The sequence below is a fragment of the Calonectris borealis genome, chromosome 25 (genome assembly GCF_964195595.1).
Source record: "Calonectris borealis chromosome 25, bCalBor7.hap1.2, whole genome shotgun sequence".
NCBI classification, from domain to species: Eukaryota; Metazoa; Chordata; class Aves; order Procellariiformes; family Procellariidae; genus Calonectris; species Calonectris borealis.
The window spans coordinates 3,806,742-3,828,836 of NC_134336.1; the positions used below are offsets into that span (position 1 = coordinate 3,806,742).

A 22,095-nucleotide genomic window follows, 5' to 3' on the forward strand; every position below is an offset into this window, starting at 1 on the left:
CCGCCTGGAAAGCTCAAGGGAATTCAGATGCTTCCTTCGTGGTGCACAGCTTCACCCCATCGCCAGGGGGTCTCTCTGTGGAGGTGCGGGGCCGAGCTGGGAGAGCAGCGACCTGCAAGGGACTCATGTTTCTGCATTAGACCAGGGCCAGACAGCCATTAATACCGCTGTCTGAGCTTCCCCTTGCTCTCGCTGCTTGGCCATATGGGTTGCTGTGTCCCATTACCCCATGAGTAATGCCCGTGCATCGCCTTGGGGCATAGCACCCTCGACAGCACCCAAGGAGGAGCACCGGCAGCCGGGATGGGGTGCTCTGCTCTCCCCGCAGATGCGGCTGCGTTGGGTCCATGGCAAAGCATCTCTGTAACCGCTCAGGGATCAAGTCTGGTGCTCCCTGCGAGCCCTCACCCCATACGTTGCCCCTGTTACCGCGGGCTTTGCCTGTGACTTACAGCCCCGAAGCAGCCCTTTGCTGGGCTCCAGTAATCCCGCTGTCCTTAGGTGATAAAAAGACAATTAAATTGTCACATCAGTATCTTGCCGCCTGCCAGGCCTTGAGGGGCAAATGCACCCAGGGAGACAATTTGGGTTCCTCACTGCTTCTGATAGCTGCCTAATCTGCCGAGGGATTTCGACGGCGCTTGTCTGATGTTCAAGGCTTAGCGCTGCGGGAACGGCCAGAGACTGCTGCCTGGGGAAAAGACGGGGAGAGGCGGCTGCCAAAATGGCATTGCACCACAAAGGGCTTTTGTGCCTACGGCATGAGGGTGTTCACCCCAGCGCCACATTCAGTTTTGAGGCTCATAGCAGGGGGAAGAGGAAGACACTGATGTTTTCCTTACCTGGGGCAGGACATGAGTGATGGGGACACATCTCCACCCAGGCTGGAGCAGGGACCCGCCTCCCTCTTGCACATTATGGCACTGGGAACAGGTAAGTGCTCAGAGCAGGGAGGGGGAGGTGGAAAATCCTCCCTCCTGCATGAGGGTCTGGCAGTGACCGTATCTTCCACGCCGTGCCCCGGTCACCCACCCCAGGGCTACACCAAGCCCAGCACTGACTTCTTGGTGTAGCTCCATTTGGACCATCTTAAACTCCGGATGGGCAAATGCACGGCTGAGGCCAGTGGGGTTGTGCTGAGAATGGGCTTGGGTTGGTGTTCAGGAGGAGCAAAACGGGGCTGGGCATTGGCACCCGGGAAGGAAGGAGAGACTGAGCCTGGAGGGATGATGCTCGTTGTTACGGCTAGAAGTGGAAATGGCCCCAGGAGCTAGCAGAGATGTAAAACTTCAGATGCTGACTAGTTTATACCTGTACTGCTGAATAATCCGCTGCTCTGCGGGTGATCCTGGGGCAAATCACTTAACCTCATCCAGCCGTTCCCCTAGGAGAAGGAATTAATTGAATTATTTGGTTTTGATGGCCCTTCTGAAGCAAGTTGTGATCGCTGCTGACACACCAGCAACTGCCAGGTCAGTAGAAGACTCTGCCAGGTCAGGGCAGGGGCCCATTTCATTCCAAGTGTGCAGATATGGAAATAAAGAGATTTCAGACCCTGGGTGCAAGTTCAGTCTTAGCATATATCACAGTGAAATGAGCTGGGGTCCTTGCTGGGGCCTCGAATGAGCTGTTTGCTTTGTCCTCTTCCTCCCCTTGCTGGCTCCGAGCTCCGATGCGGGGTAGCTCCACACACCTTCATCAGCTGCGTGTGTTTGGCAGCCGCTCATGTGCAGAAAGTAGCCCCCTTCTCTCCTTCAAGGGGTTCTCCCATGCTTGAAGCTTTGCTGTGGAGCAAAGAACATCAGCAGTATCCTTGCCGAGAAGAAAACACATAGAGTGGTTTGTATTTTTAAAGGCGACATTCTTGCAATAAATTGGGATGGATTATCAGGTGCCTACACTGATAGCAGGGGTTTGGATCAAGCAAGCCTGGGGATAAAGAGGTTTTGGTGCTGGATTTGGTTTGGTTTTTTTTCTCTGATGTTAGCCTGCACCCTAGAGAGAAAATACGCTGGCTCGGTGTCATTACTTTAATTGGGCTGATCCTCTGCAGATGCCATTTGCGAGTTGATGAAAGGTGGGGAAGGGGCTGCTGCTTCCACTCTCTGCTCACACACAATGGAGCACGCAGGACAGGAGAGGCTGCCGGTGCTGTGCGCTGGCTTTTGACACCACATCTTCCCCTGGGGTCTTTTACAGAACTTGCAGACCATTAAAAAGCCACATCAAACAGCATTTCTTCCATTTAAGCTTCATGACAGAAGCCAGTCCACAGTGTTGAAACCCAGCTGGGAGCCACTGGGATATAATGGAAAGAGTTCATTAGAGGAGTCCCCAGCTACCGGCAACTTTCAGGCTTTTCAGATGATAGAAATTCAGCAGGAAGCCTAGGTGGTGGCATTTGATTGCTGTGCTTCAGGGTAGTGTGGCTGATTTAACTATTTACTCAACCAAAGCCAGGCAAACTTAGTATTTTTATTTTCAGAGAAGCAGGTTGCTTAGTGCTTTTTTTCTTTAACCAAATCACGCTATCAGTCCAGCTCTTTGAATCACCCGGAGACAAACCTTAAAAGAAAACAGCCAATGACCTTAATTTATTTACTTTCAGGCAACTTCTATATATAAGGGTGGGGAAATATGGATTTTATTTAAGCAGGCACAGGAAACAGTGTCTTTTTTCTTTTTCAAATAACTTTTACAACCAGAACTGCAATAGATTTGGGGATTTTCTCGAAGAAACTCCAGGTGCCCTGGTGCGAGTGCATCTGTGCAGTGCCGCTGCAGCGATGTGAACCGGGAGGTTTCCCAGCGCCCAGTCTCGGTTCCAGCTTCCTTCACGCTTAGCTGAGGCTTGAACTCTGCCTCTCAGTCCTTTCCAGGTCCCCTTCTACAAAAGAGTGAAGCTGAAATCTTTGTTTCCTGATGCTCACGGTAGAGAAAAGGCCGATATCTGAATTTTAAAAGTAGGGCAGTGAGAAATAAACGGAGAGGCGACAAGAGGCATGGCAACAGCCTCACGCTGAAAGAGGAGAGTCAGGCATTCGATTACTCGTGTTGCATGTGTGGTCCTGAGAGCCAACTTTCCTTTTCTCCTCCTTGAATATCACCTTCAAACGCGGGGAGATGCCAAGCAGTTTAACTTTCCCAGTGTTTCAGCGACGCTAAAAGAAGCGAGGTGAAAACTCTGCCTGTGTCAGCGTTCCCGTAAACCTGCCCCCACCGTGCTTCAATGTAGGGGACCTAAGGCAGCCCAGGGAAACCTGCAGACAATGCCTGCTTTGTCTACCTCCCTTCTCCTCGGGCGCCGTGAGATGCTGAGTCCAAACATTTAACCACAAAATGCATTAATTACCGTCCAGCTCCCTGGGGTAAGGACCATATGCCAGTAATCAGAAAAAAAGCATGCTATTGCATGGAAAGTACATCGATTGTTAAATGACTCCAAGCTGCAATTACTGCCACTAAAAGTTCTTGATTAACACTTCCTAGAAACATTTAGTCCTCCAACCTCTGTGCTTGGAGCAGCGTTCACTTGGACCGTGCAAAAGAGGTGCGACCCAGAAATTGTGGGATGAAGTCAACTTCCCACATAATGATACGGGATGCGTCCTCTGCTCCTGTAATTCTGCCTCAACCCACAGCAGAGAGCTGTTTTCCACTGTATTTTTCACCAGTGTCAGATGTTAACTCTGGGTCTGGTTCCACACAGTGCTGCGTGTCCTCAGCTGCTCACTTCAGCGCCTTGTGGGACCAGCTCTGTGAGCCTGCAGTTAATGCTAAAATTTGGCATCCACCCCGGATGAAAATGAGCTATCTAGGGACAGCTGGTTGGGAGTTACAGCAAACTGCAAACAGTCTGACACAAGCAGAAGTTCCATTTCCCCCACACTCCCTGTAAATCTGGCGGGCTAACACCCTCCGATCAGCTTCAAAAACAAACGCTGCTCAACACAGGGGTAATAAAACATGAATGAGCAATATCAACATAACAAAATAGTCCATCCTAGGTGATGGATAGAGCCCAAAATCTTGCTTGGTGCCTGGATGGGAGTCTTAAGGAAATTGGAACTTACGGGGTTACTTTGCTAAAGGGGACATCAGAGTCACCATCCATCTGGGACACGTGGTCTCTGGGCCTGCGGTCACTGCTCTTCCGCTTCAAGTCTCCAGGGAAGGACTTTGCAGCATCCCAGCCTGCAGACAAGCCCAGGAACCCGAATTAGCATTGGAATGAGAATGCTGGTATTTTTAAACCAGGGCGTGTTGTTTCTGCCTTTCTTTTAATAGGTGTCCGTGGGCAGGTTCTTCTCGCAGCTTCATCCACCAGTGCTTTAAAGAGCTATAATGAACCCGATTGTCAGGCCAGGCTCTCGCTTCCAGCCGCAGCCGGCACTGGATGGTCCAGCGAGCTGCCATGCTGCATTCTGCCTTCCAAACCTTCCTCAGCACCCTTTCTTCTCGAAGCAGTTTAATTACGCTTAAAAGCCAGGATGTTCATACGGCATGCGCTCTCGCTGAGCTGCAACATGACCTGCATGTTGAGGTCCTCCAGTGCTTGAAAAATTCCCCTTAGAAATAAAGAGCCATTTTTGAAACCCGGGGTCAATGCGGACGCGAATTCCACCGGCTGAACGTGCACAGCGAGGGCCGGGGCAGGAGAGCGCTTGCTTTGATATCTTTAACATCTGATGCCTCCAGTTTCAAAAGCACTTGGAAAGTTTGAGATGGAAAATTGCTGCATAAAGGCCAAAAGTGCTAGAGAAATGAAACAATAATACGCTGTTTTGCTGCTCTGCCAAATGGAAATAAGCCTTCTCAATACAGCATAAAATAATATAGAGGGAGTGACCTACTGATCTAAGCATAGGTGGGGGGGCCAGAATGGCTTTGTTCTGACTCCCTGACTCGGTGCAAATTTAGCTTTGAATAAGTCACTTAACTTTTCTGACTCATTCCTCACAGCTGTACAAGGTGGGTAATGCTCACTTCCCTATGGATTGTTAGGAGGACTGGTTATTTATTTTGTAAAGCTTGGGCAAATTAATGCTAAGTATTATCACAAAAAATCTTCCAGAAAACATAAGCAGCAATTACAGAACTAGGAAAGAATCGAGAGCTTTCAATGTTCAAAACCGTTCTGAGCATCGTTAGAGAAAGAGGTTTCATTTGAATGGGGAGAATGAAGGGTTTGGTAGGTGCCAGCTGGAAACCAGGAAAATGTCATCTAAAAGTAAAATAACTGAAAAGATATTAAGCAACAGACAAGGCTGGTGCAGCTGGATATAAATGAAATAAGCTAGCTATTAGCTGCTCTGCAAGATAACAGCATGCAAACTCTTTTGTTACAGAAGAAATTCAGTGGTACTGAGGAAAAAAATGGCCCTGGCAGCTCCTTTGTACGCTGGTAACACATAAAAAGCATAGAGTGCCTCGCAGACCTCAGATTTGTTGCTCTACGTACCTTTAGCGGCACCGTAGGAGAGCTATTTCTTTGTACTAAAACCACTGCCTTTTGAAAAGCAGGTGGTTCTTTGCTTTGGGGAGTCTTATAAAGTATTTCCAGTTTTACAAAACCCTGTGATTTTGAAACTTTTAGCAGAGGGGGATGGTGAAGCAGAGAGAGGAAGGCTTGGTCCTCAGCTGAGAGGAACCTGGCTCAGCGTTCCTTATCCTGGCGCTGCTCAGCCCCGGTTCAGAGGACTCAGCTCTTGCCTTTCCCAGCAGAGACCGAGCGGGCAGCAGAGGGTAACAACTTTCCCCTGCCAGCGCGCTGCAATGGCCTTGCAATAAAAGCTCCTTGTTACCAGTTTCTGAACCTGCTGGGGACATTTGGCCCAACTGGTGCAAATTTTTTCCTCTGCCGTGTGGAAAAAATGAACGTAAAGCCCCAAAACTGATGCTCGTGGAAGGTCTCCCGGACAATCCCATTTAAGGGAAATGTTTTTTCCTCCCGTCTATCCCACCACATTCTAACGACGGTGTCCTCTCTGGTACAGGCTGCAATTAATTTAAGAGAGATTATTCAGGGAGGTTCCTGGACAGGGCTGGACTGCACGGTCCTGCCTTGCTCCCAGATTGGTTTGGTTACAGTGAGACACCGATTTCCAATTTAGACTGTCCCACCCCATGAATCAGCGAGATTCCTTGGACTCTCTGTAAAACAAACAGAAACAAATCTTCCACCCACTCCCAGGGAGTCCGCTGAGCTGAGCAGGGCTGTACAGAAGCTGTAGGAATGGGAATGAAAAGGACTCTGTCACATCGGTTGCCCAGCCCTATCAGCACCGGGAGAGGGGCTGACGGCAGTTTTTCCTGCTCTAGATAAACAATTTAAGGGCATTCAAAGATGAAATTTGCTTAAAGACATCCGGTTATGCAGAACTGAGGGTAGTAAAACGCCTGGAGAGGTATGAGGTTTTGTTATTACCAGTGCATACTCCGTTGGTAACCATTTCATCCGGAGCCATTTCTGGCTGTATGGATGCATTTGGGTACAAATTACAGGGAGGCTCGTCCCAGCGCCGGGTCACAGACAGCATTAAAGCAGGAGAGGCGGAGAGCTGCGTCTGCAAGTCATTCAATGCCACCTCGGGGTATCCCACAGCCCCAGAGCATCCTACCCTGGGAACGGCTCTGCCGAGACATTCAGGTGCAGCTGAACTCAGACTATTAAAAATAGAGTCTGAGCTCCCGAAAAAAGGAAGGACCGGGAGCGAGGGTGGGTGGTGCCGAGGCATAAAAGCCGCTCTGTTCACAACGGCCTGGACTCCACAGGCGTGAAGCCGCATGGGGAAAATGTGATCGCCGGCTGTGTGCTGCCTTGTGCTATTTTGGTGAAAAGACTGGAAAGGGCAAACGGTTTAATTTCATTCCGATGTTTTGCCCAATTCTCCGGCGCTTTTTTCTATCCAGCTCCTCACTCCCTGACCTTAATAGCGAGAGAGAAACTAGGCTGGAAACTCTCCTCCCTGCCTCTCGAAATAGATTTTCCCCCGGCCAGGAAAGAAGCTATTTCTGCTGCTCTGGCGCAGGCACCCGCGGTGTGGCAGCTCCATGAGGGGGAAACTTCTAGTTTTGAAGCTTCCCCCCGTACCGAGGCGGGCTGCAGCCCCGCGGCTGAGGCGATGGCGGGGGGGCCGACACACACGACCCCCTCCCTGGGCCTGCCAGCGCCCACAGGGCTGCGGCCTCCGCCAAGGCCGGGCCCAAGCAGGCCGCTCCCAGACGTTAGGTCATCGGGCACCGCACCAGCAGCGGGCCTCGCCACGGGGGCGTCCCCCCGCCGCCCCGGGGGCGTCCCCCGGCCCTGCCCGCGGCGCTCCCCCCGCCTCAGCCGGCACCGCACCCTGGTACCCGCCATGGAAACCGCTGCCCCCTCAGCGCCGGCCCCGCCCCCTCAGCGCCGGCCCCGCCCCCTGAGCGCCGGCCCCGCCCCTGAGCGCCGGCCCCGCCCCGGCCCCGGCGGGCGCCTGGGCCGCTGGGGCGGGGCCGGCCGCAGTCGCGCGCAGGGCGGGTGAGGCGAGCGGTGCGGCGTCGCCGTCCCGGCTGGCAGCGGCGGGCGAGGCGAGTAGGCGGGCGGAGGCTGAAGCATGGCGCTGTCCGTGCCGGTGAACGGGCTGAAGGAGGGCGACAAGGAGCCCGTCATCGAGCTCTTCGTCAAGGTAAGGCGGGGGGGGGGTGTCCCGTCCAGTCCCGTCTCGTCTCGTCTCGGCGCCGAGCGCGCCTCTCCCCTCAGAGCGCGCGCCCCGACCGTTGGGCGCCCCCTCCCCCAACCGCCGTTTTCCCGCCCGCTCCCGCCCGGGGGGCTCCAAGTTTCCCTCAGCGACTTGCTCGGGGCCGCTCCTCCCCAGCGGACGGGGGGGAGGGAGGGCGCCGCCTCCGGGACACCCCCCCGGTCCCGGCCTACTGTTGGGGCTCCCCCCCCGCCGCGCTGGGCGCGGGGGGCCCCTTTCTGTCCCCCAACTGCCCGGGGCCGGGGGCGAGGCGAGGCGGCGGGAGCGCGGGGCTCTCCTCAGGGCGGCTCCGGGCCGGGCTGTAGGCGACGCCCCGTCGCTCGCCGCGGTGCGGGGTTGCCGCGCACAAAAGGGCCCTTCGGCGGAGAGGGGAGGGTGTGTGCCCGGCGCGGGGAGGGAGTGCGGGGAGCCGGGGCTGAGTCAGTGTGTGCAGATGGAGCGAGTGATAATGCGAACCGCAAATAAGTCACTTTTGAAAAGTGTGCCTGCGTGCGTTTGCTGGAAAATTCTTTCCCGAGAGCAAATGCTGCAGCTGGTGCATAGCAGGACTGTGGGCATCGGTAGCAGAGAGGGGTAACTTGCTCTGTGCACCACAATACATCACCCTCGCGATTCGGCTCTCTGCATTGTTTGCCCAAGTGTGCGCATGAAGGTAGTAAAAATACAAGTTACTTCTCACTCAATCCCCTGCCTAAAAAGTCTACTCTCGCGGCAGAAACCAAACATGTAAATGCATCACCAGTTTTTCTTCCAAACTAGAAGAATGAGCATGTGTTGTACTGCCCTTATCTGGCAAAGATACCATATGGTATCTCCACATGTTTTGCCTTCACATATTGCAGTATGATGCAATATTTTGCATCCTCCGGGGCTCTAGTGATGCAGCATCTTCCTTTTACTTCATATCAAAAGTGCAGAGAGTAAATGGTGCTCATCTTTTTTTTCTATGCTCAAACTTACTTTGAAGAAAGCTTCTGTAGAAATGAAGTATTTTAATTTTTCAGGTGAAGTTTCTTTCTATTGCAGTGGGAAAATAATGGAAAGCCTTCATCCGAGATCTTGGGAATTGCTTAGTATAAAAGCCGTGATGACAAACATGACAATTTCCAGCAGACTAGGTAGAGCTTTGCAAATAAGTTATTAAATACAGATTTTATTTATTAAATGAAACTCTAAAAATACTGAATTTTTCCTGTTTTGGACTTCTTGGTAGTCTCGAGAGGCAGTAACGGGACCCAGGGAAAGCATCGCAGTGGAGGATTCCAGACCTGATTTTAGTCAGAATATTTAGGTTCTTAGTGTAGAGGTTAGAACTTACTAGTACAGCAATTAAGTTACAGACTACTTTGAATTATTTATAGCAGTACTTCTTCAATATAACATGCCAACTTATCTTCATCTGTCCTAAAGTTCGTTGGCTGATTTTTCTTATTTTTGAACAAATTAGAGCAGTGATTGATGGCAGAAGGATTTGGGGTCAGGGGGAGTAAGCTTTGTGGGTCTGTTTAAAGAGGATGTTTCATGCATGCCGAGTAGCAGCGTGGAAGACGGTGTAAAATTAGTTGTGAGAAAGATGTATTGATTCTGATTAAATCAGTATTGGACGAATAAAGATGTTATACTATATGAAAGGGGAAAAGCAGGGAATTTTTCTGTCCCTCTCAATTGAAACGTCTTTATTGGCATGGATTTAAGAAGGCTATATTCAGGATTATTAATGAGTACTATCTACCTCAAGGAAGCCTTTTCCCAGTTTTATGAATGACTGCTGCAAGCTGCGTGCTGACTGTTTTTGGGATAGAGTTCAGGTTAAAAAAGAAGTTATTCTTGTCTGCCTTCACGATCTTCAGGTAAAGGTTATTTCCCTGTAAAGTCCTGCAGAGGAGGAACATCCCCCACCCCAACAGACAGACCAAAATAGTTGTTTCATTTGGGTGTTGCTGTCTGTCCCACACTTTATTGAAGCTGTTAAGTATTATCGGAACAGTGTTTTTGTAAAGGTAATGGAAGTCTTGTTTGCTACCTGTCTCATTAAGATAGTCACTTCATCAAATGCAAGCAGAATATTTATGGTTATTCAATAAAACTGATAGTGTCTGTCTAGAAGAGCACTCGATTTTGATTTAGTCTTTTTTTATCCCCTGAGAAAGGGAAGCTCAGAGTGTGCTTTTGTCTGTTGCAGTTTTCACTTGGTTATGGGTGCAGTCTAGACAAAGTCTGAAGTTATTGAGTGAATGTTAGAACAAGATTTCGCAATGTAGATAATCACTTTTCAAACAGCGTATGGGGTCTTGGTTATACCTGTGCACTGTTAGTCAGCGAAGCTCTTAAGATAGAGGTAGTGGAAAGGCTTCTTGACCAAAAAAGAAATCTCTGCCAAATGCCTGCGGCTGAAGGGCGGCAACTGTATGACCTGCATACAAAGGATTGTAGCAGCCAGACTAAGAGGAAACAAAGGTATGGATTAAAGCTTGAGAAACAAACCTGTGAAGCAGGAGAAACTGTTTGGCTTCATGCCCAACATGTGGGGTTTGAATCGTATTAAATTGTGATCAGTAACAAAATAGGATGGGCACGGCATGGGGAGGAGTACACACATGGTTAGGTTTCAGTTATGAATAACTATATAGGGCTGTTTGTCACCAGCAAATTGCTTTTATTTATTCAAGAAGACTGTATCAGTCTGCTGTAACTTGTGTTTTCATAGTCTGTGATAACTTGTGTGCAGAATTAGGATACTTAGGTAAGAAAATGTGTTACAGTGCTGAAACTGAGGTGAATAATCTGTTTCTTGGTCTCATATAATGAGTAGCTTCAGCAGCTTTTTCATTACAGTGCTGGTGGGCTGCCTGTGGTCTCTTTTAAACTAAGTGTAAATATTTTTCAGGTCTTTCCTCTTAGAGCTGATTAGGAGAAACTAGTGATGTATCTGATTTTGTTTAGTTTCCTCATATGTTTGCATGTTTTATTAATGAGAGAGGCCCACTTCCATTGTCTAACAAGAATATTTTTATATGCCCTGGTGGCATTTTGGAGTAGTGAAGACTGCATTGTAATGAACGTGCACGCAGAAACTCGTGCGTTGTGATCTGAATACAACTTTTATAGGCCACTTGTAATAGCTGCAATTTAGTTGATAGTGTGTGGATTTTTATTGTAAATAAAAAGCGTGGTAGACTGACTTGGTCAAGTAGAACCACTCATCTGTGGAAACCCCAGGACAGAGCTTACAAAACTACTTGTGCAGTTTCTTTAAGAGAGTGTACAAAGGAGGTGGGGATGGAAGTTGCCCAAAGCTCAGCCCTTGGTGTTCTAGAGGGCAGTCGGTGATTGCATTCTTCTTGTAATAGCAAGGTGAAGACACAGATGATCAACAAGTTCGGCGTTAAAGAAAAAAAACCCAACAAACTCAACAAACAAGAAATTCATAGTCGTATATCTGCTGGCATGAGACGGGTTATAGTAGATGTAGGTAACCATTAAGGAAGGTGCTCTCTTCTTCAACTGCGTAACGTGTGTATACTTGCAAATTAATTAGACCTTGGATTTCTGGCAGCTTTCAAATAAGACGTCATTGCGAAATTGGGCACCTGTTTTGAAAATCAGATAGCGTCTACTATCTGTTTACCTGTGAATTGTACTGTCAGTAGAAAAAAAGCTGTAATTTCACATTTAATAAATACCCTACTCTAAAACACTTCCAATGATTGTAACAGAAGCTTGTCTACATTTTTGTATATCTGAATTAAAACAGAAATTTGGCAGGTGAACTGTTTGTCTTCCGGGATCTAGGTCTGTTTTGTTCAGTTAAATGTTGGAGCCCGTGGCAGGAAAGGGATGTGTGCATCTGCATCTCTAGCAGCAGACTTGATGTTAGCTCAGGGCTGGGTGAGAGGAGGAGTGTGATTCGTCTGAAGGGCACGCATTCGGGTCTGCCTTTGTCTTGCAGTTGCTCATTGCCTGTGAGTATCCTTACGTAAGCTCTGATGTGTCATTCTGGAGTAGTATAGCAGCTGTATATTGGTTTATAACAAACCATCCCATGATCTTGTTTGTCGTCGCTGGTCTTTTTTTTTTTTTTTTTTTGGCAACTACAATATAGCTGTAAAATTAAAAGGAACATCGATATAAGGAAGTAACAAGGCTAGAGACTACAGTGTTGCTTCTCAGAGATAGTCTTGTCAGGGGCAGGCTTGTCACTTGATAATCCTATTAGATAAGTCTCCTCTTTACGTACCAGATCATCCTTTGGAGGTTTTGATGTAATAACCTCAGCACCTGAGAACTTTCTCAGTCTGCCTTTGATACACGTTTGGTATAGATAGCAAAATTTCATGGGTGGCTTATGTCTTGTGAGCAAACACTGGAGTATTGTAAAGGATCCCTTTGTAAACTGAGGCGTAACCATCTTGGTATATCCTGTGCTTAGTTGTTATAAATCAGGCCTTTTCCTTCTTTGCCCAGCAAACTATATTCCTTTAAATTCTGCTTGGGGAAGTTCTCATAGCCAGAAACCTCCTTGGCTTTTTGATTTGAATCTGGTGGCTAATACAGAAACCGGTGCACTTGGTACAATATTGTTTAAAAATACAGAGATGGTCTCAAGTGTAAATGTTAATTTTTTTGCACAACATTGGAAAGTAAGCTTAAAAACTCCTAGCAATCATTTTCAAAGGGATTACACAGATGAGTTAGTTTTTCTTCAGTGAGAAATTGCTTCTGAATACACTTCAACAGTAATGATTTTATTCACTGGCACCTATCCTCCCCTTTCCAATGATTAACATCTAGACAGCACAGATTGTCATGAGAACTTGCGTTTTACTTTGCAGCTGAAATATGTCTAACACTCGTGCACTTTTCCTCCTTTCCCCGCAAAGCGGGGGTCTGAGAACTGGCTGAGTTCCTGAATTTCAACTCATTGCCCTTCACAGCCTGCTAATCTGCCGGCTGGGATTTTACAGTCATCTGCAGTGGTGCTTCTGAGTCGTTTGCTCCATGGTGCATACCAGTGCTGTATGCCATAGATGCATTCTTTGAGCATAGATACTGCTATAAAAAACAAATCTGTCCTCAGTTTTTCCAGGTGGGAAATGTCTCAGGCTGTGCATTGAAGGCTTGAAGGGGAAAGAGAAGCCTGTGTATCAGAGCACATATTGTGGGACAAACTTTAGGGCCTGGAACCTCTCAAAAGTCAGGGGTGAATGCACATCAAGGATCTGAGCCATCTTGAGTCTTGTTCCTGGTGCTTTTGTATGTCAGTCTGTGATCGTGTGTATGTGCAGTAAGGAATTCGCAGAAGCAGGGAAAAGCATACTTTACACCAACGTTCTTGTGAAAATATTTGAAGGGAATGAGAATCCTCTTAAGAGATGTCTTGTCTGTATGTAAAGATAATTGATTATTGAGAAATAACATGTAGATATGAGGAATGTTTATGTAAACTCAGTTTCACTGTGAGGAAGTGGGTGGGAGGGTCTGATAATCTTTCAGTGGGCAGCACTGTGACAGTGTTAGCATCCTAAGAAGTTAGTAATCATTACCCTCACTGAAGTGACTCAGTGCCACTGTCTAGTCTTTCACTGGTTATCCTGACCTAATCTTGTGGAAGGAAACAGTGAGGAAAGAAGGAGTTCTTTATTTGATGAGTATTACTGTCTGTCTTTTACTGTGAATAGGGTGAGCAGAGAAGTAGTTGGTTCTGTAGCTGAACTTGTGGATTTTTGAAGGCTGTGTTGTCTGTTACAAAAATCTGTGTTTGGAAGAGTCTAGTTGGGGAATTCATTGAACTTCTAGCTAAATAGTAATCTATGTACTTTGGAAAATGACTTTTGTACTCTGAGGTTGCAAGCTGGATTTTTAAAAGTGTACATTAGTTAAAAGGGACAAAAAGAGCCCTGGACTGTCGTTATTTTCTCACCAGTGTGAGCATGTTCAGATTCTCTTTTAAATGAGACATTTATTGTGATGTGACTAACACAAGGCCTACACACTTTTATAATAGTGCCTACATCAATTCCAAGTTCTGGCTGGGCTGGACATACCACTTAGAAATCCACAAGAACTACTTTTAAGACTTGCCAGTAATTGGATTTGTTGTCTTTTTTTTTTATTTTTTTGGTAGATGTTCTCTTTTGTCCTGTAACTGATAATCAACTGAGCAGTGCAATTCTATAAAACCTTAACTGAACAGCATGGGAGAGAGTAAGGTGGTTTTGTCTGCAAGAATAGACACTTAGTTTGTAGAAGACAAAAAACTTTTATTAAAGATGGTGGTTGCTTGCAAGTTGACTGTCCATGGAAAAATAATTTAGATCTGTACTTGTTATCCATCTAACTTGATTTTTATCTTCAAAGTTCTTTGTAAATAACCTGCAACAAACAACTTATTGTCCTAATCAAGTTGTTGGGTTTTTTCCTTGCATATTCTTCACTTCGGAATCACTCTTAAAATAGATGCTAGGTACTCACTCTGTGCTCATTTGTTGTATTTAAGAGTTTGTGAACATTTTAACAGTTAAAACACCCAAACCCAAAATAATTGTGTTGCCTCGGTATGAGTTTAAATAGAGCTTTGACTTCAGGAGCTTTAAATCCTGTATTTAGAAATTTTTTTTTCCTGAAAAAGATAATAGTTAATTTTTTTAAACTTGTTTTGAGTTGTTTGGTTTTTTTAATTCAGGTCAAACGTGCATTTGTGGCACAGTCTGATTTTTAGGACTCTGAATGCTGTGTTTGTTTATGCTGAAGTGAAAAACATAAGCTAAACCGCTGTTAATTACAAATGTCTTTGTGTGTGAGTACTCTGAGGGTTCAGACTTATTCCTTGTATTGTTGGCTAGACAAAGGGCAAGGAACTTTTCACGAGGAAAGGAAATGACTTAGTTCTGTATGCTGAATATCCATATTAGGTATAAACTAAATATAGGAGTGTAATCCAGGAGTGAAGTCATATCTGTATATTTTCATGAGAAGAGCTAATGAGATCAGTCAGTGCTACTGGATCAGCTTCAGAGTTCTCTGACTCTGTTAAAGCATTACTATTTTGGCTAGAGTTTGATGGTCTGTACTTTAGAGAGCTGCTTTTCTTAAATAAAGGAAATAGACAAAACCACGTAAAAAACTAAAAATAAAATCAAAGCAAGCATAAGTATATTTCTGTAGTCTTTCAAAGTGATGTATTAGGCACCCTAGTGAGACATGCTGTACTGGAGCTTAATGAGATAAGACAAAATGTCCCAAAGGAGGAAGTTCTACTCTGCAGCTGAAGAACTTGGATACCATCTCCCGAGGGATGTGGAATACAGTCATAGAGGTGCCCTGTAGTGACTGAGTTGCACATTGCTTGCGTTGGAACCAGAAGCAAGAGAGAGCAAGCCTTCCTTGAAACCTTTGTTCTCTAGCTGCTCTAAAATAAAAATTGCATCGCCAGTTTCAGCCTAAGATAATGTTTTTCCTTGCTAGAGCTTTTCAATATGCTGTTAGCAGGGGGTAAGGTTCAAGATTGCAGCTCTCTTTCAGGGAGTTTTGAGAATTTGAGCAATTTCTTTGTTCATTGGCACATTCTTCTGTGGACATTGCTGTTACATGCTGATTTGGAGACAGTTGTGGTTTTAGCTGTAGTCCTTATTTTACCTGAATTTCGAAGCTCCCAGGTGATTGCCTTTGGGTTAGCGTTTTGACATGAAACTCATTTGGGCACTTGACATGGGCTCTCCTCGTGGGCTTCAGTCTAAGTCAGCCTGGCGACTGGAATGACCTGGCTGTTGGTGGAGAAGCAGCAACGCACAGGGTGAAGCTGGAACAGCTCTTAATTGTTCCTTTCTGCTAATCTGTCCAACTCATTGCTTATCTTAGCTCTGTAAATTAGGTTATAAAATACCATAAAGAGAGTTCTTTGTTTTTCTGTCCTGCAGAAGTGATGCATGTTCAAAGGTTTATTTGAAGAACTCTTAAATGCCAAAGATAAAAATTTTACTTGGTCTTCCGAGCCCCAGTGACAAGGTTTGCAGTTCTTTCCTATAATTTTTATAGATGCTTCATTATTTGGTGGTGAGGTTTTGGAAATAGGTCTCTTGGGCTGTAGCCAAAGCATGTGCTGTACTTTGTTAACAAATTTAATTCGGGGGGGGGGGGGGGAGAAACATTGTCATATACAATGCCTATTCCAAGTTCATATGCTAGGTACCCAAAGGCAAGTTTCAAGCACTATAAAAGAAACCCTTAGTACTGTATAGTTAATTGCCAACTTACAGTTTCCTACTAGAATATTGCAAGCATGTGTCAGGCTGTTACACAGCAAATTTTAGTCAGTTTGGCCCTGTTTATCTTACGGAGGTTTGTTACGACTGAATCACTTTAAAGGTATTGCCACTGGAGTAAGAGCGGCAGAAGAGGTGAGATGCCAGGCTTCTGCCATGAATGAATAACTTCAGTTTTCCTGTGTCAGGCTAGGAGGTGGTCATCTGTGGCTATCCACAGTAGTCCCAAGTTTTTGTGTTCATAGCATTAAGCTAATTTCTTCACTGAAGAGAATGGTGGCTAGTATTTAATGCAGGTTTTGATTCTGACTCTTCATCTGATTCTCCCAAAGGATGAACATGGGATAATTTCTTTTCTCCAAAGAACTAGAAGTGCTTAATTAATTTCTACTGAATTGTGAAGTTACTTTAATGTATCATGAAGATCCCATAGCTTTTTCCAAAAGCTTTACAGTGAGAATTGGGTAACAATGAACAAGAGTTGCAGGAAAGTGTACAAGGCAAGTCTGCTAATTATTTTGTTAGGAATAGCATCACAGGGCTAAAAATAGCATCATCCTAAAATGGTCAGTTGCTGTTACAGTCAAATGTCTAACACTATGGTGGCTTATCGGAAAGGTAATGACTTAAGAGGCTACTTGAATGGGCTGATAAACATTCCTTTCCCTGGTTTAATAGCCAGATCTCAAGTAAATGCAGGGATTTCAGTTCATTTTTTTTTTTTTAAGCTTTTTGAGTTTACAGGAATTTCAGCTGATGTGGAAGTTGGATTGGTTACAAATTGCGCAAAGATGATAGAGCTTGTCAAGAGGCAGTGGTAACTAAGGTTGCTCTTTCCCTGGGTGGGGTTGATGTCAATCAGCATATAGAAAATACAGGCTAATCATCGTAGGCTTTTTGTATTTGCAGTGACTTCCAGGTATGAGCACTGGCCTTATGCTTTTTGTTTTCTCTTTTTTCCTAAAGGACTAGCTGTTTCAGATAGCCGTGATTACCTAAATTGTTCTATAGAACTAAAATTGGGGGGTGGTGTTGTGATTGTGATTGATACAGTGTTACCAAGCTTTTTAAAGTTCTCTTATAAAGGGGTTGCGCTGGTCAATATAGTTCCTATAAGACTGTGATATAGGTGCTGCAAGCTTATATTGGTGCTTTCTGAAGTCAGTTGTCTTCAATTTGGAGATGAATGTACATTCTTTTCCTGGAAAATATTTTCTTATTTTTAGGTGGCACATAATGAGGTATGTGTTTATCTTGTCGCTTCCTTTGTAAAAAAAGTTACCTCCTGAGTTCAAAAGCAGTTGAAAGATACTGGGGAAACTTATGGTGGGGGTTAGTTAATAATGACATTAGAGAACAAGATTACGTAGAAAAAGCATGATGCAATGGTAGTGCCCTTCTTACACTGTCTGTGATCCTGTAGGCTCATCTACTGACAACACACAACATGAGGAACAAAGGTGAATTTGAAGTAATAGCTATATAAGGTGTCAAACTGCTGACCTTTGAGGTGATGAGAATGGTGTTGGATGTTTTATTTAGAATCTTAACATTGTGAAAGAATTGCAGGAGTTAGCTTGCTTGTCAGAGACATTTAATAGTGTGGATAAATCTTCTTAATGGTTGCTACAAGCTTATTTTGTTCTTAGACTGAATCTTTAGTGACTTTTTAACTTACGTTAGCAGTCAATGAGTAGGATAGGTTTAAAAATACATTAGACAGCTTTGTTAAAAAGCTGTGCTGTCAGTTGGAATACACAGGACCTGTGCCTTGGCACTTAAGATACCAGCAGCCTGAAGCTGTCTTGAGGCTTGCCTTTGCTCCTGTCTCTTTTAAGGGATTGACATGGATCTTCAAAAGTGCAACAGTTTTTTATCTATTGAGCAAAACTTTTTAAAGGAGAGAGAATTTGTTCATAAACATGACAAACGTCAGCTGTAATGAGCACTCGGAACTGAAGGAACTTAAATAGTATGTTAGATATTGAACAGCTTTGCCAGATGTGAATTCTAACATAAAGATGGAGTCAAGACAAACATAACCTGCGAGCCTAGCAATACTATCTAGGGAAAATATTTTAAATCTTCTTTATTATATCCTCTTCGTGTGTGGATTATTTTTTTTTCCCTTTATGAGGTGAGCCAGACTCTTCAGCTGGGATCCACATCACAATTCTCTGCCTGAGTGGCTCTGGGCTCGTAATGTCCTGTTAGACAAGGTGCATGTAGTAGGTAGTTTCCAGGCCTTTTTCATTCATCTTTCACATGGGTGTGGTGATAGCAGCTCTCACTGGCTAATTCCTAAAGCAAGAGGATGTTTTTGCAATGTTTATGAAGCGTTCATTGCTTGAGCGCTGTCATTGGTATGACTGGTGGGAGAAGGGAACAAACACGCTGGAAGGAGTTGTCCAAGGTTGTAGTTGGGGTTGTGCTGGCATAGCTGTTTTGTTGATGTGTTTGAATAATAAAGAGTCTGCAATTTTATTTACTTCCATTAGTTTGCCTATCCTTATAATACTGTTCTTTACATTTTCTATTTTAATGTCTTTTTTTTCAGTACTCCCTGTTTTATACTTACCAGGACAGCTGAATTTGAAAGAAAAGTATCTCATAGCAGCACGTGTCAAGTGTCTATAGACAATCTTTCAATATTAAGGTTAGAGTAAGATTTACTTGCTCACTTTTAGTGCTATTAACACAATGAAAATGAGTGTTTTAAGTTCTTGTATGTCGCAAGCAGTGTCTGCTGCTGCTACTGGCTGTAGGTTTCCAGTAACAGTAGTGAAATGTTTGATCTATATTGAAACATGGCATGAAGGTCCTTATAGCATTCTGAATTTTTTTGCAGGATGAAATTATCTTTCCAGCAGTGGGGTTTTTTTTGTTTGGTTGTTTTTTTCCTAGTTCTGACCTTCCCTGTCTGTTGCTTATTGTGGCAGGGAACTTCTTTAGGCTGCCAGCAGTATCAGCCTCATTTATTATAATGTGCCACTCTTGTGTGTTGGAATGTCCCGTTAAGTTTTGGTCTGCCTAGTGGCATAAGGACACCACACAGAAAGAAAAGCTTTCACATGTAAGTTAGGGTACTAGCTATCCGCTGTCCTAGAGAGGCAAGATAAAAGGTGAACTGACAAGCGGAAGCGTCCCTTTCATCTTGTCGTCCCTTGGATTAAATCTGATAGAACCAGATTTAGTTAGCATCAGAGTTCAGGGCTTGACTCTAGCTTGCTCCCTGACCTGTTCTTCCCGTAAAACACAAAACAACTCCCCTCTCATACTAACAAATCTGAAAGCATGAGAATGAATTGAACGCTGTGTATTGAAGACAACACTTTTTCAGTCCTGATCTCTGCAACTTGCGACCTTGTCACCTGTTTTCTTTTTTTGAATGATGCTTCATTAATATTTGATACGTTGGAACCCTTTAAGACATGTTTTGGCTTGCAGAGTGAATGCTTACATATAACACCCCTGAAGCTCGTCCATCTACTGCCTGAACAGAAACACAAAACAATCGGTATAGTGGCACCACACGGAGGAGGCATTTGATTGGTGTTACATCAAATACCGTTATAGTCCTTTCATGGACGTAATTCTTTACATCTTATCTGAAAACACTGCTCAGTAAACGACATGGAATTCTGTTTATTCGGCTTGGCAAGATAAAGGTCTGAGCAGATGCTGCAAGGATTTAGACTGATATTCACAGACCATTTTCAGTATTCACGTGTGGAACATAAACCACTCCTTTCTGTATTCTGTATTCTATCATCTCAGGAGTTTTGAATTGCTGCATGTTATTCACTTGAATCACTTTGTTAGTTTACCTTAAACAATTTCCTCTCAAAACAGTAATCCATATAGGATTATTATTAATTTACTCATTTTTTGTGGGAGCTTACTGTTCATGAAACATGCAAGAGTGATTGTTATCTGCTGTTTTGAGGTAATGGGTATGCATCATGCTGTTTTTCTCATGTAGTTTTCCCAGCAGATTTTTTTTTTTGTTAGAACTGAGATACGTTTCGAGATTGCTGAGCTGAAAATTTGAACGTACCTGTGATTCCCCCCCCCCCCCAATCTGTTTATTTGTTGGAACATTAATCTTCTAGACTTTGCAGATTGCAGATTTCTTATTCAGGGGAGTGGCGACTTCCTTGGTGGTATAATCAAATAGCTCCAGTAGTTGTCTTTGGCGAAAGGTATTCTGTGAGATACTTGTAAAATGCATTTTTCCCTCTCATCCAAACTTTATTTTTTCCTGCTTCTGGTATGTCAAATCTGGGAGAGATTCCCGTGATAGTTTTGGATAAATTAGGAAATGGTCTTCTGGTGTTCTGCCTTTTTCTTTTCTTTCTTTACTTACATAGGCAGAGACTGAACTGTATTACATTTCTCATCAGATGCTCTTTGACTTTGCTATTATTTCTGCAGTCATTTGATCCAGTTTGGGAAACTTGTAGTGTGCTCCTTTTAACTGGCTGCTGTTTGAAACAATTTTGCAGGCCTTTGGGACCAAAGATTTCTAGAATTCTGTTTTACTCTTGAGTCTTTCATATCTATGCTATATAATAAGGGCTTTGTGTCCTTTTAAGTGTTTCTTTGCTTGTCTATTTTTCTTGTTAGTCTTTCAGTAAACTTCAGCACTACCTTGGTAAAGTAAATACATGCAGGTTCTTGTGTTAGGAGTCAAGTTAATTTTTATGCAGCTGTAAAGACAAACATTTCACAACTAAAAAGGATTTTTTCTTCCCTTAGCTTGTTTAGCTGCTTAAACAGATGTATGATTACCTACACTCTCTGGGTTTTTTGGAAAAACAATCTCATTTGAATGAAATCACTGCTTCAGGGGAAGAGAAAGGGAGGAGGTGGCTTCCGCATTGGCTGGATCAGCTAAGCTCAATCTTCCAGACAGTGGGATAAGTAGATTTTTTTTTCTTTTTTTTTCCAAGCAGCTGGCACTTTTGCATGGGCTGAGCTACTTGACATTGGGAGTTGCCAGTAGTTTTACTGTGGCTATGATAAACCAGGTTGACTTCTCAGTAAGCATAATACTGTAGGGTGTACGTATGCCCAGCTCTTTCTCCGTGTCTCGTCTTACAATTAACGAGGTCCATTTTGCCACCTTTTCAGAAGTTTTTTAATTACAGTCAGTTTGTGGAGGGTAACACAACTTTGTTCAAGGCAACTGGATATCTTTAGTTTTTTCTTCCTGTGATAAGTCCTCTATGGCAGCTGTTAGCTTTTCAGACTGCTTGATGGCATCTCTAGCCTGGCAGGAGTTGGCCATGGGTCATGGTCAAGTTAAACACTGTGTTTGGCAGGGTACTTTCCCTGGTGGTAAATTAAAGCCAGGCTCTTCAGAGCTAGTTCTCAATCAGTTTAATCCTTAAGCAAAATATTCCCTTACAAGTGAAAAGTACCATGTTTCCTTGCTGTGTGTGGTGTTGCACTTTTTTTTGTCTGGTCCTAATCCATACAAGTGAAAACCTGGCATTCAGTCAAACACAGATGTATGATGATGTTCTTGAGTACATGTCCTTCAGTGCATAATGGTAGCTTGATTTGGTAGTGATAACTGAAAATTAGCCCTAATTGTAGGAAGGTTGGCATTATTTAGTAATAAAGATTTTTAGACTTGTTTTAGAAAGAATTTGAAATAAAAACTCAAAGCTTCTCTGTATAAAATGAGTATAATCTTGTTGAATTAACAAATAATCTAGGCTGACATTAGTATAGAGAAGTCAACATTTAATATTTTCTTTACTCTGATGTGATGAGGATTAGACACTGAAGATATCCTGGAATATTATGGCCTGAATTCAAAGAGGCAATGACAGATTTCTGGCTTCTAATAGTGGGCTTAAGCAACGATTGTTATATGATTAACCCCCTGCATGACTACTCATGTAGAATTTCAGAATATTCTTGATATATTTAAAGGTTTACAGTTTACTGCCAGCACAGATCTGTTCCAGTGGAGAAAATCAGAGTCAGAACTGACTCTCGCAGAAACATCTACCAAACTCGTCTCCCTCCGAAAAAAATCCTCATGTGATTGAAAGAGAATAATGTGTTGCATCGCCAGCATGGTGTTGCTC

At 44.3% G+C, this 22,095-nt stretch overlaps 1 protein-coding gene across 1 annotated transcript in view; it reads left to right on the top strand.

Annotated features, from left to right (window-relative positions):
- The first annotated feature begins 7,454 nt into the window (after positions 1-7,454).
- Positions 7,455-22,095, top strand: part of CLIC4 (chloride intracellular channel 4) — a 33,160-nt gene continuing 18,519 nt past the window's right edge. The window contains exon 1 of the mRNA XM_075173432.1: positions 7,455-7,661. Within this exon, the coding sequence (XP_075029533.1) occupies positions 7,590-7,661 (72 nt within the window). The 5' untranslated portion in view covers positions 7,455-7,589. The remainder of the gene's footprint in view (positions 7,662-22,095) is intronic.